General features: G+C 45.8%; 1 protein-coding gene across 2 annotated transcripts in view; it reads left to right on the top strand.

Annotated features, from left to right (window-relative positions):
• Positions 1-14,144, top strand: part of RAD50 (RAD50 double strand break repair protein) — a 484,618-nt gene that overhangs the window by 110,712 nt on the left and 359,762 nt on the right. For both annotated transcript variants that reach the window (XM_069244739.1, XM_069244738.1), the window contains exon 5: positions 9,164-9,349. In XM_069244739.1, coding sequence (XP_069100840.1) covers positions 9,164-9,349 — 186 coding nt within the window. The remainder of the gene's footprint in view (positions 1-9,163; positions 9,350-14,144) is intronic.

The following is a 14,144-nucleotide window of genomic DNA, read 5'->3' as shown; positions in this document are numbered from 1 at the left end:
CTATCTATCTATCTATCTATCTATCTATCTATCTATCCACTGAAAAAACAAAGGTTACAGGGACGTTATAGTTGGGTAATAGAATTAAAAAAACATAGAAATTCACTTATAAAAACAAAGATTACAGGAAAGTTTACATTGTACTCCCACAAAACCATATCAATTCTGCACTTATAGTTATCTCAAGTAGCTATAACTCGGACCTGAGGTAACTATAACATCAAAAAAGCATTCTGTGAAATTTGTGGCGGATCCACAAATCCACTGAAAATTAACAAAATAAGTGTGGTCTGCTTTCCTTGTTCAGTATAGCCCCTGGGTAAGCCAGATCCCCCGGGCATTCGCCAGTATTAGAAAAACAAGGAAGGGAGCGCACAGGCCCCCACTCCTATGGCTCTATTGTGCTCAGGGGACCATTAACTCACAGGGACTATATTAGTACAGTGGAGGGGGGGCTGTTTGGACCCCAGTCCATGAGCTCTCAGGAGCCCCGGGAACCAGCTTCTCCCCGGGGCTTGAATTAGGAAATGGTGGGGGGGTTCAGGGTATTCCTACCCTTTTTCTTTTCTTTTTTTTGGGACTCTGCTGAAGCTGAGTCCCAAAATGGCTTCCAACACTTCCTGGTTAAAGTGTTGGCAGCCAATCTCTCTCTCTCTCTCTCTCTCTCTCTCTCTCTCTCTCGCACACACACACACACACACACACACACACACACACACACACACACACACACTCTCTCACTCTCACTCTCTCTTTTTCAATCTTTCTTCCACTCACATTCCCACTCAGACCCTTATGCACCCACTCATGAATCCTTTTCAGACCCTCATGCACCCACTCATAGCCCTCACAGACCCACTCACTCATGGATGCACAGACCCACTCACTCTCACACACCCACTGAAACCCTCATGCACCCACTCATAGACCTATACAGACACTGATGCATCCACTCACAGACCCACTGAGACACTGATGTACCCACTCTCACACCCAGACAGGCACTCACACAGCCACTCTCACTCACACCCATATACACACATTCACACCTACTCTCACACCCAGAGAGACAAGCTATGGTCAACTCCTGATGCTCATGGCCAAAGGTAGTGCGTGCTGTGGGGATGGGTGGTTAGGGGGGTTGGCTGCAGCGTCTGGCCACAGGCCAGGCCCTACGGCCAAAGGCCGTGTGGAGCACGGGGTTGGGTTGCCAGCCCATGCTGCAGCCCTGCGTGGTAGTTGTTGGATTAATGTATACTAATGAAAATTACTTTGTTTAAAAAAAAAAACATAGAATTTTACTGAAAAAAACAAAGGGTACAGGGACATTATAGTTAGGAAATAGAATTTTCAAAAAACATAGAAATTAATTTAAAACACCAAAGGTTACAGGGAGGTTATAGTTAGGCTCACATTTTAAACCAAACCATAGAAATTCACCCGTTGAAGTTAGTTATCTCAAGTAACTATAACTTGTGTCCCAAGGTAACTATAACTTGCGCCCTCACCATGCACTGCTAATTGCCCCACAAATTACGGCACTGATGACATCTTTGATAACATCAGTGATAATATCAATGGTGTATTTGCAGTAAAAAGAATTACGAAAACGTACGTGGATGGGGCTGAAAGTTATAGTTACCTCTTGGCATGAGTTAAAGTTACTTGAGACAATTCTAACTACAACAGGTACATTTATATGGTTTTGTTTATTTAAAATAAACTATAACGTCCCTGTAACCTTTGTTTTTTTTTTAAGTGAATATACATATATCGGACAATTATACATTAAAATGTGTTGTGGGGAGGAGCCAAGATGGCAGACGGATAGGGCAGATTCCTGCGCCTCTCTGACGGCACGGCAAGAATCCCCTGCCACCCGCCCCCCTGGGCGCAAACTAAAGAAAAGCCCACTGCTCCGCAATACCTGAGGAGCACCCCTGCCCTGCCAAAGGTGTAGGAGCAGCCGAGGGAGCAACAGAACCTGAGCAGGAGTCTGGTGAGCAGAGGGCCCGGCAGCTCCCTGGGTCAGTGTGACTGCAGGGCAGTTGAGAGCGGCCCTGACGCGGGGACCAGTTGTGCCAAGCTGGTGCAGACTGCACTGCAGCAAGGCCGGGAGGTGACACGGAGAGCTGGGCCCTGCCGTCTTAACTGCTGTGAGGGGCCGAGTCCGTCAGAGACCCGCGACACAAACGGAGGGCCCAGGCAAAGTGGCCAACGAGGAAACCAGAGAAGTGCCTGGTGACAGGGCCAGCAGTGAGGCCCCATGGACCAGCTGACGGTGGAGGAGCATCAGAGGGGTGCCTGCTGAGTCTTCCCGGCTGTAGAAGAGTTGGTGAGGAGAGGGACTGGGTGGGGAGGACCCTTCTGGGAACCAAAGGTGTCCCCAGTTACCAGGGTAACGTCTCAGGGCTGAGCCGAGAGGTAGTCTCCCGGCCGAGCTGGGCTGGTGAGCCCAGGGAGTGAGACAACCGAGCCTAAGAGACAAAAGCAGCGGCCTCACTCATTGAAGCTGAGAGCCAGTCCGGGAGACATGGGACGGGCCCGACACCTCCCCCCCCTCCAGTGCCCCTGAATAATGGACCGAATGAATAGGAAAGGGCACGGGCGGAAGAAGAGCAGCCTCTGTCTGGGCGGATAAAAGGGCCACGGCAGAGACTGGGATCACGTGCGCCCAAGGGGCGCTCGCCTACATGGGTACCGACTGGGTGCAGAGGGCCCCAAAGGAGAGGCTGCACGTGGAGCGGACTGGTGGAAGCAGACGAGGTGCCACACCAGGCCCATAGCGAGAGGGTCATCCATCAGACGGAGGGATGAGGATTGGCCATAGACTGAGCCCACCGTGGACAATGGCCGGAGCTCGCTCCAAAAATGAAAGATAAGTGAAAGATATGTTGACCAGGACTGCACTGAGCAAAGCTGAAAGGGACGCAACTGCCACAATGAGACAGGGACATGAGGTATGGGAGGAGGAAGTGGAGGGCCCCATTACGCCATCATTCTTGAGGGCCTGTTCATATCCGTGAGAGAGGAGTTACAAGCAGTTAAAAGGGACCTGTGGCAGGACCTGAGGGAGGTACGGCGTGAGATAGAGGATGTCGGTGAGAGGGTGGCCACCATTGAAGACCACAAGACTAGCCGGGATTAAGAGATCGAGCAGCTTTAACAGGAAGTAATCCGCTTGAAGGAGCAACAGAATGACCTCCATGCCAATGCGGAGGACTGGGAAAATCGCTCAAGGTGAAATAACATCCGTATCAGAGGGGCGCCAAAAGGGGCGGAGGAGGATGAAATCTAAAGGTACATCAGGCCCTTTTCTATCAGAACCTGGGTGGAGAACCAGACAAGGAGAACAGAATGGACAGAGTACACAGAGTAGGCCCGCCGAGACCGTCTCATGTGCCCCCGGCAGACATTTTGACTTGTATACACGAATTTCACCTCAAAGAGTGTATTTTATGGCTAGCAGGAGAACAACACCCTCTGAAGTTGCGGGGGCACACCCTGCTTCTATACCAGGACCTTGCAGCGATTACCCTACAAAAGAGGACAGACTTCCGGCATATCACCTCCCACCTAAGGGACAAGGTAGTCACCTACTTCTGGGGCCATTAATTCAGAACAATTTTCTAAAGGGAGGGCAAGATGCACCAGCTGCGCTCACTGAGAGAGGCATATAAGTTGCTACGACTGGAGGAACCCTCACACTCACCACGACCATATCGGCGGCGGAGAACACGCTGGCAGACAGCACCGACCTGGAATGCCAAACCAGACTCAAGAGACTATAGCAACCAAAAAAAGGGTGGTACTGGAATCCCTAGCGGGGGATATGAAGAAACCTGAAGCGGTGTGAGGGGGTGTAGTGTAGCCATTTTTAATATAGCTTCATGCACGCTAGGTTAACATGCTAGGCCTCTGTGCACTTTGCCCTAGATACTTTTTCATTCAGCCTCGCATTTTACAATAACCAGTTTTACGGTCTTGTTTTTATTTCTTTCTATCACACTGTTTAGCTTAGTTCAGCACTGTGTTCTCAAACAATGCATTCTTGCTCACCCTGTGCTTCAGTCAAGGCTACAGTCTGATACATTGCCGGTAAACGTGGTAGAAGTTTAGTCTCTAGTGTTCATAGGAATTACGCCTCCTTACGTAGGGACATTTTCTTAGAACATCTGCGTGTTAGTTATAAAAACACTTTCTAGTCCTAGTACAGGTTAGAGGGAGATTCCGACCAGGAACCTACAACTAGATGCTGACTGCCCGTTGCCGATGCTCATGCAGATTATAGGCCTTTGCTCAGGTATAAGGGTTGATGTCCTCCCGGGGGAACCTGAAAGGCAGGCTTAGAGCTTTACATGCTGTGCTCAGAATATAACCTACAGAGAACCTAATTTAGTTGCACTATGATAGCCTTATTCTTGTGCTTCACTCTCATTGTTACTTTTTTTTATCCTACTGTGTTGTGTAGTTCTGGTTATAGCAGCTCATGCTTTGCTATCTAAAATGCAGTTGTTTTATTAAACCAATCTTTAAAACTTAAACTGCCTTTGTCATTTATATATGAGACCGCACTGTGTATGAGAGAACCGGTTGTGACCTGAGTGACCCCCACTTCCCTGGGCAGTACTAAGATGTCATTCGCTCGGCTGCCCAATTGTCTCTTCCCTTTGGGAGAGATGAGGCACTGCTAGGTAGCCGGAGCAATACCCGGATTTAGAGTGATATGGGTCCTTCACCGTGGGTCAGTCTTAGTCCCCCACACTGTGAACGATCTTGCCGCTCAAAATCTAGTAGTCTCATTAGCATAATGAGAGCCTATACGACAGTGGAAGGGGCTGGAAAGCATTAGAATGGCACAGCCAGGGAGGCCCGGGTGGGGGAGAGGTCGGGGGCCATCTGAGAGAGGCTGGGAATCCATGGTGGGATGCTCCTGACACTAAGTTTCTTTCCTGGACTAAGCAGGATCTCTGGCTTCCATAGGGAAGCCAACAGAACAAGTTTATAGAGTTCTGTTTGTTTAATGTTGGTGTAAGGTGCACAATGTTTCCGTGCCGACGCACACAAACAGAGGGCAGTCACGAAAGACAGGCCACCACTCCTACAGAGGGGGGAGGAGGACAGCGGGTTCATTTGAAGCACTTCCACGACCATCAATAGCTCACTTGAATCACAACAATAAATTTTAAAGTTGTCACAATCAACTTTTAAAGGGTTAAACAACCCAACCAAGCGTAGAGCAGTCCTTTCCTACTTGGAACACACACAGGCTGATATATGTCTCTTACAAGAGATTCGTTTAGTACCCGCGGACCACCACAGTCTCCGCTCAAGGTCTTTCCCAGTACAATACTTTTCCTCACAATGGACCATGGTGGCGGGGGTGGCACTTATTGTTTTGCGGACCTTCCGCAGGAGAGTGGCAGACAAGATAGCTGAAATAAGAGGTCGCCTACTGGCATTTCGGATACATATAGGGGACTTTTATGTTACTGTTGCATCCATATATGCACCAAACAAGTGACTGGTCTGGTTCATATCCCGGGCGCTGGTGGAGACCATGGTCACACAGGACAGACGCGTACTGGTGGGAGGGACTCCAGTATTGTCCTCAACAACGACAGGGACAGACCGGCCTCTAGATACAGAGGGATAGGGGCGCTGTTGATGGAGAAGGTGTGGAGATTGAGGGAAATAGGCCTGGGAGACCTATGGAGGGGCAGCCATCCTACAACCAGGGACTATACATTTTACTTGCATGCACACAAGACATATGCCCGCATTGATTTCTTCCTGGTCTCCAAGGAAATAGAGCAGACACTGAGGGAGATCGACATTGGGCTGTGTGCACTGTTGAATCACGCAGCAGTATCCCTGGTCTTGCACATTGCCCCCCCAACACTGCCCTTAGAACCACCCTCCTGCTGAGGAAAGAGATGGTCAGACAGATAATGAAGCCATCTCCCATTTCCTTGAGATCAGTGACACTGGAGATACATCCATCGCACTACTCTGGGAGACAATGAAGGCAGTTATCAGAGGGGAATTCATTACGATAGCAGCAGCAGATAACTCCGACTGGAGAAGCGGACCCAACTGCAACAACAGGTAACTGAATTAGAGAGAATCCACAAAACGACCGGAGCTCCCCAAATATGGAGACAACTCAGCGCAGCCAGAGTGCAGCTAGCCAACCTCGATATGGACAGAGCGGAGTATTCTGCCCTGCGCCTTCAACACTCCTTTTATGTGGGGGGCGATAAGTGCAGACGCCTCCTGGCCAACAGGAGTAGGGCCCAGAGGCAGACAATCGTGGTTGCAGCAGCCCAGGGCCTGGATGGGGTGGAGGTGATGAATAACATGCAGATAGCCTCTAGATTTCGTGACTTCTACCGGGCCCTTTACTCCCCCCTGAGGATGAGTGGGGATGCTCCCCACCAGTATAACACCCGAGCACACACAGCCAAACTGACAGCTGAAGAGGTGGCTCAGTTGGAAGCCCCTATCAAGATAGAGGAGATAATTTCCACAATTGCTCGTTTGGAGGCCGCAAAGTCCCCGGAGACGGACAGGTCCCAGGCCTGTTCTATAAAATGTTCTGCCAGAGCCTAGCCCCGATCCTGACAGGCCTCTTTAACGCCATCACGGGCCCAGGTGAGATCCCACCCTTCATGTTGGAAGCAGCTATTTTGGTGATCCCTAAACCGGGGAAGGACTCCACACAATGCGGGTGCTACAGACCAGTCTTTCTACTTGATGTAGATTTCAAACTTCTAATGGGCATCGTAGCCTCCCGCCTGAACCCGCTCATGCAGGGCTTGGTGCACCCTGATCATGCGGGTTTTATCCCGAATTGGCAATGTGGAGATAACACCAAACTGCTCATGCACATCTTATATAAAGCCCAGCGGTCGAGGAGGGAACTAATGCTACTAAGTATAGACGCAGAGAAAGGGTTTGGCCGCCTCCATTGGCAGTACCTGCAGGCCACGCTGGAGCACTTCAATATGGGTCCCTGATTCCAACCCTGAATAGAGAGTGCATATAGCCACCAGAGGACCTTGGTCAGAGTCAATAAGGAGACCTCTGCCACATTCCCAATGGGTCTCGGAATCCATCAGGGATGCCCACTCTCCCCGCTCCTGTTCGCCCTTTACATGGAGCCATTTGCTCTAAGGGTGAGGCACAGCCCGGAGATAACTGGGGCAGTATTCGGGAGGGAGGGGGAGATACACTGTCGCACTCTATGCGGACGACATTGTGGTTGCGTTGGCTGGCCCAAGAAGGGCCCCTCCCGGCCTTTTTGAAGGAGGCGGAGGCCTTTGGAGAGGTGCTGGAATCCAGATGAACCTTTTGAAGTCCCAGGCCCTAAATCTCACACTTCGAGGGAGGGGGGTGGCAGACAGGATGAGTCAGCAGTATCCCTTCAAGTGGCAGACGCTTTTTATTCTCTACTTAGGCATCCAAATAGCCAGAAGTGTCCCAGAGACCTCAAAGAGGAACTGTGAGCTCCTTCTGGAGGGGGTCAGATAAGACCTGATGCAATGGCGATGATCCCCCATATCCTGGCTTGGGAGAATAGCCGCAATAAAACTGACAAACCTCCCCAAAGCTCTATTCCTCTTACAGGCACTGCCGGCTGAACCCCCGCCAGGCACCCTGCTGATGCTGCAGAGGGAAATCAACCAATTAATTTGGGCAGGCAAGAAGCCTAGAATTGCCCACACACTGGCCTGTCTGCCCCCGCTCAGGGAAGGTCTGGGAATCCCAGACCTACAGCAATACTATAGAGTAGTTCAACTATGCTATTTGGTGAAGTGGTCCAGGCTGGAGTCGGACAGGTGATGGCTGTTTATGAACAGGGCGGTCGCCAGCGCCCCTCTTTGGAGGATCCCCTTTCTTCCACGACATCATAGACCATGGGGATTGTACTCCTCCCCCGTCACCAGAGCAACCCTGAAGGTTTGGGACCAAACACGGTACACCAGAGGCCTGACTTCCTCCCCCTCTGCCATGTCGCCCATCGTGGGGAACCTGAACTTCACGCTGGGCTTAGACCGGGGAGCTTTCCATGGCTGGGAATCTCAGTCATGCCGCTCCATTTGACATTTGTTAGATGAAGAGGGTCTTGTGCCCTTCAAAACCCTAAAGACCACACATTCACTGCCAGAGAAGGAGAGGAAGCACTATCTACAGGTCTGCCATTGGGTGATGCAGCCTGCGAATCGGACCCAGGCAAGGACACCCCTCACGCAATACGAAAAATGGCTGCTGATGAAAACAACAGACCGACACATAATTTCTGACCTATATGACTCACTTCAGCTAGCAACCCCGACAGCTAGGGCTCCAGGCAAGGCCCGATGGGAGGCAGAATTAGGTAGACCACTGGCACCCTGGGACTGGGAGATGATTTACTACAGGGCACGACACACAGCATACAGTACTAACATAATAGAGACGGCAGTGAAGATTGTTACCTACTGGTTCCTCACACCAGTTCGACTTCACAAGAGGGAGCGGTCTTGAACGTCCCTGTGATGGAGAGGATGCGGGGCATTAGGTACGCTGATATACTTACTATGGGAGTGCCCGAGATTCGCAACATATTGGGAAGACATCTATCTTCCTATCAGAATGGGACTACATCTAGAGGACCCGGGTGGCTCAAATACAGTACTGGACGGCTTCATTGTGCACCTGAGGGTGGAGGAGAGTGGTTGGTTGGATATGTGTTTTTTCAGTTCTAGAGTGCTGCGTCACTCTCTGTTCTGATAATACTTAAAAAATCAATAAAGAAAATTGAATAATAAAATGTGTTTGTAAGATTTTGAAAGTGTGTAGTCTGTGCTTGTAGTGTTGAATTTTTACAAACTCGCAGTTTGAAGGCACGGGCATGAAAGCAGGGCTTTAGATTAATTACTTTGAATGTCGATGAGGAGGTGGGCTCTGTCAGCAGTTTTGAATGATGTGGATGAGGACATAACTCAGGTTGAAAGTGAGGGCATTTCATTGTATTCTTTGCTACATTACTTGTGGCAGTTTGAGTCAAACAGTAAGATTTTAAGGGGTTACATGTTGACTTTAAGGTATTGTAAAACCTACCTTTTGGTTTCATATCTGTTTCACTACACATATTCTCCTTCACCTCTTATCTTACTAGGCATGGAGAAAAAGTGAGCCTGAGTTCCAAGTGCGCAGAAGTGGACCGGGAGATGATTACTGCCCTTGGTGTCTCGAAAGCTGTGCTCAACAACGTGATCTTCTGTCATCAAGAAGAGTCCAACTGGCCGCTCAGTGAGGGGAGGCAGCTCAAGATCAAATTTGATGAGATTTTTTCTGCTACAAGGTTTGTAGGCATACCATAGACCAAGCTTTGGGATCCTGCTTTGTTTCTCTCTTAATCTGAAGAAAGTTGTACGTTGGCGTCTGTCCCCAAATGCAGTAACAATGTATGCTTACTCTATAAATGTATATATTTTAGTACCATGTTGCAAGGTGACTGCCTAGTAGCATATTGTGTAAATGCTGATGACACCATGCCAAATTGGAAACATGCAGTAATCTTAATTTTCTGTTTTCATACTACACTCTAATTCAAACCACCTCACTGTCTACTCGTCCTTAAGATGGTTGCTCAGTACATCTATGAAAATCACTATTTAAGTGCTTCCAGGTTCAGTACCTTTCAGAGAAGAATAGTAATAGGGAGCCAACATTAGTTGGCGCTGAAATCAAATGTAAAGGTAAGAAAGCACCATATTTACTGGATGTGTAGCTATTCAGCACCCAAACCATGTTTTGATTGGAATGTCGAACATCTTTACTTTGTTTCTGTTATTCCAGTGAGACACGTCATGTTGGTTGCATGTTGCCCTTTTTAAAATGCAATTTGAATTCATCTCTTCCATCTGATCAAGTGCTGAGACACTAAGTAGTGGAATTGTGTTCAGATTGGAACAGACGTGTGGGAGCAGATCATGGAGCATGATGAGAGAAGGGCTGTAAAGAAGGCTGTAATATTTAATAGTAAAGTGTGTTTTTGGCATCTAATTTCATCAGTAATAATAATGGACCTCCAGTATGGGTCTGTTTTAAACAGTTTTAATAAATTGTGCTTTTAAACAATAAAAACAAAGTCTTACTGTTGACAGAATACTCACAACAAATACCAATAGATTAGAGAGATACTTGCCCACTTTTTACTAAGCATTTTTTATGTTTTGACAATTCATTGCCACTGGTGAATAACTTACTTTGCAATAGTACATGAGAGGTCTTGTTCGTCATCCTGCGAATGTAAGTCTTTCTACCGTCACAAAGGCAAACAGATTGGCCAGTGCAGTCATGGTGCTACACCTCTTAGACTTGAGCTTGCTGTGTGCATCGTTTGCAGGCATATAGCGGACAAGATACTTAGTGGCCATGTTGGAACAGGAGGCCTTTGTTCCAGACATTGTGTGCCTAGAAAAGAGAGAGGGGTGGGGGTATCTCAAATTACATACCTGAAAGAAAAATAGTAATGCCTTCTGTCCGATTTGTTCTGCATATGGAATGCATCACATTTACTACTAGATGCAGTGATCAGCAGTAGATGCAGTTTACAGCTGTACTTTCCATGTTGGCTAATAGGTAAACTGTAATATGAAAGGGGGCTCTCTAATAACAAAACAAACTTATTTCCAACCAATTGTGTGATGATACTAGGTCAACAAGTGAGACATTAGAAAGTGCTGGAAGATATGTTGCATCCTATTTTCAAGCGGGCAGTAAAAATGTGTCTTTTGATGCAAACGACTTGCAAGGTGTGCCATTTATGTGTATATTTTGTTTTACTACTAACTGCCATTTATATAGCACACAATACAAATCAAATTGTATCTAGTGCTTAATAGTAGATGTTAATACCTAGCCAACGAAATGATGTGACCTGAAAGTTAAGTACAGCTCACTGCAGCAGTGTGTTAACCATCTAAGCTATCGCTTATGATTCAAACCTGTGACCGCCAGGTTACACCTCACACGTTTCTGCTGTAAGCACATTCATTATTGGATCTATTTTATCGGTATTAAAATAGAAGACCTGCTGAAGATACAAAGATCTCTCAGGGAATGCCTTCACTATTCTGTATTAAAAGTTGAAATACTTGAACAGCACATTTAGCTAGTACGATAGCCCAGCTGATTAACATTTCTATTGCAGTAACCTGTCAACAAACTATAATTTATAATCTTGGACCCTACGCCACCCATAATCTAACGTTGACAAAATTAATGTCAGTTGATAGTGTAATCGTAACACAGAGAAAGTACAGGAAGAACATGAGGAAAGAGAAAAGGAGGAAGTGGGTGACGTAAACGAGATCGATGAGGGTGTTACATAATTATTTATGGAACACTAAGAAATTAAAACTTTTAAAGTTCAAAGCCGGGTGGAGGTTGTTGAATAAAGATGCCAAAGGATAGACAGTGCATTTACAACCTTACCACAAGTGATGGACAACTCCTTGATAAGATAATTATGTGAAAAGACACCTTACTTTCTGGGCTTGCCAAAGGGAAAGGAAACCAGTTAGGCATAAATGATTTTGTTATATAATGATTTCAGTATTTCAGTTACCTTTGCATAAGGGAAAGGCAGGATTCAGCACTTGAAACGTGACAGTTGCCAGTCAGTCAAAGAACTATTTTATTTGGCATAAGCCTTAAAAGTATAAAAACAATAAAATTACAATTACGTATTACATTAGCACACAAAGTTCTTAGACCATTCTAATTCTTATAACCAACTCTAGTTACATAATTAATTTGATTAAAATTCAAGTTCTTACAATTCCTAAAAGTGCAGGCTGCCAACTTAAATTATCCCACATACAGTTCTGATTAGACTCTGGTCCTTGCAATCTCCTAAATGCAATTTCACAATTTGGAATGCTACACGTTTTATTTCTTGCCTTGTTACGCGTAGCGAGGTTATCTAGAATACCATCAACCAATGCAATTGTAGAGTAATCAGGCTCTTCTTTCCTTTTACTTCCTCCATAATTCAAGTTCTTATAGTTTCATATAGTGCAACATGCCAACCAATTTTTCCTCTATACAGCTCTAAAAGAGTTCCATTCCTTACTTTATAATAAAGTGCCTTTTTTTTTTTTCTTCAATAAAAAAGGCTCTCCATTTTATTTCTTTGCCTTCACCTAGCATGGCAAATTTTCTAAAATACCATCAGCCAATATAATAAAAACGTATAGTATTTAAAACACTACATTTCGCATTATACCCTACCTTCTATCAACCCCTATAAATCTGAATATTTCCCTTCTTAAGTCATTTAGAAATAGGCCCAATGCACAAATTACATTAAAAAATCTCATATCAATAAGTAGCCTAAGCGCTTGGTCCCGATTAGAAATATTATATTCCTTAAAAATTGGTTTTAAAAACTTCCTGCGCACTCTAAAAACCATTGACGATCCACAAGTAAGTGTTGCATTGTATATTTCTGTTGTAAGCCACATGTGCAAGGACCCTTGCTATCCTTAAGAAACGCTTTTGCTTTGGGATCTATATATCCAGGGTTCAGACCAATTCGGAACTGTAACACTAAAGTTCTTTGTCTTGAATTAGGTAGGGCCTCTATATGCGGGAAGTTTTCGGATTCCTCCATCCAGCTATCATAGCCTGGGTTGATATTTTACTTTCTAAGTATTTCAGGTCTAATTCTCTTGCTCTTTCCTTCGCTATTATTCTTAAATTGTGCTTCGAAATTTGTGCACCACACCATTGGTTATCAGGTAAACCTAGGAGGACGCAGATCTTCTTTAACCGTCCTCTCACTTGTGATGCCCAATGTAACTCACGTATTATTATTTCTTTCTTACACAGTCTCGCAATCTTACAGAACCCTTCATCTGTTATGCTTAACCAGAACTTCAGTGCGGCTCGTAGGCCCAGATAAGTCCACGCCGTCATTTGACATTCTGCTCTTATGGCTTGTAACATACTCGAGGGAGGCAGTGAAAGCATGCGCTTTACGCAAATGCTTTCTTCTATTTCCCAATTTAGCTTCCCCGAGAAAGTTAGAACTTCCACCCCATACTGAAATTGGGGGCGAACCTAAGCATTAAAAGCAGAGATAACCGGCTGGAGAGAAGGACCTCCATATTTACTATTAAATTGTTTTAATCCCCAGACTGAAGATAAAGCTTTGTTTTTTAAGGTTTCAGTATGAAATTTCCATCTTAAATGCGAGTCGAACCATATGCCCAGATATTTATACTCTTTTACCTTCTCTAGTTTTTCTCCCCCTAGAGTGTAATTAAATGTGCTTTTCTCTTCCCCTATTGACATTATTTTCGTTTTCTCCATATTTACTACCAATTTTTTCCTTTGACAGTAGGAGTAAAACATCTCTAGCTTCCTTTGTAGCCCTGATTCTGTCATATCCATTATTACTAAATCATCAGCATATAGTAGGCAAGAAACATGCACACCATCCATTTTTGGGCTTGGCCCATTAGCCTTCCGTAACAACCCTGGCATATCTGCCAAAAATAATGAGAATAAAATTGGGGCCAACACACAACCTTGACGGAGACCATTCATTATGGGGATCCTTTTTGAAAGTGAGCCACTCATATCTAAAATTACTTGGGCCCAATTTTGTGACTGCAGGCCCTGTAGAAGAAATAGTATATCCAAATCAATTCCTAGCTGTTTTAACATAGCCCATAGCAATTTCCTATCTACCAGATCAAATGCTGCACGAAAGTCAACAAAGCAGCCAAATAGACTTCCTCTCAATTCAACTGATTTTTTTGTTAAGGCCCACAGCCTGAAGCAGTGGTCAATTGTCGAATGCCCTTCCTTAAATCCACCTTGCTCTGCTGGTATCAAATCTTTATCATCTGCCCATTCTTTGATTGACCCCAGCAATAGCTTTGTGAAAACCTTTTCCCCTACGTCTAACAAACTTATCAGCTGATAGTTTTTTGGGTAGTTGGATCCTCCTTTTTGTAAATCGGTCTTATCATGGCACCCTTCCAACTCTCTGGAAAACGGTCATGATCAATAATTTTACAAAACGTAACATAGAAGAATTTTGTCCACCAAGAGTTGTCTGGGCCTGCTGCTTTAGTTAACTT

The sequence above is a fragment of the Pleurodeles waltl genome, chromosome 7, assembly GCF_031143425.1.
Source record: "Pleurodeles waltl isolate 20211129_DDA chromosome 7, aPleWal1.hap1.20221129, whole genome shotgun sequence".
NCBI classification, from domain to species: Eukaryota; Metazoa; Chordata; class Amphibia; order Caudata; family Salamandridae; genus Pleurodeles; species Pleurodeles waltl.
This window is presented reverse-complemented; position numbering and strand designations above follow the sequence as displayed.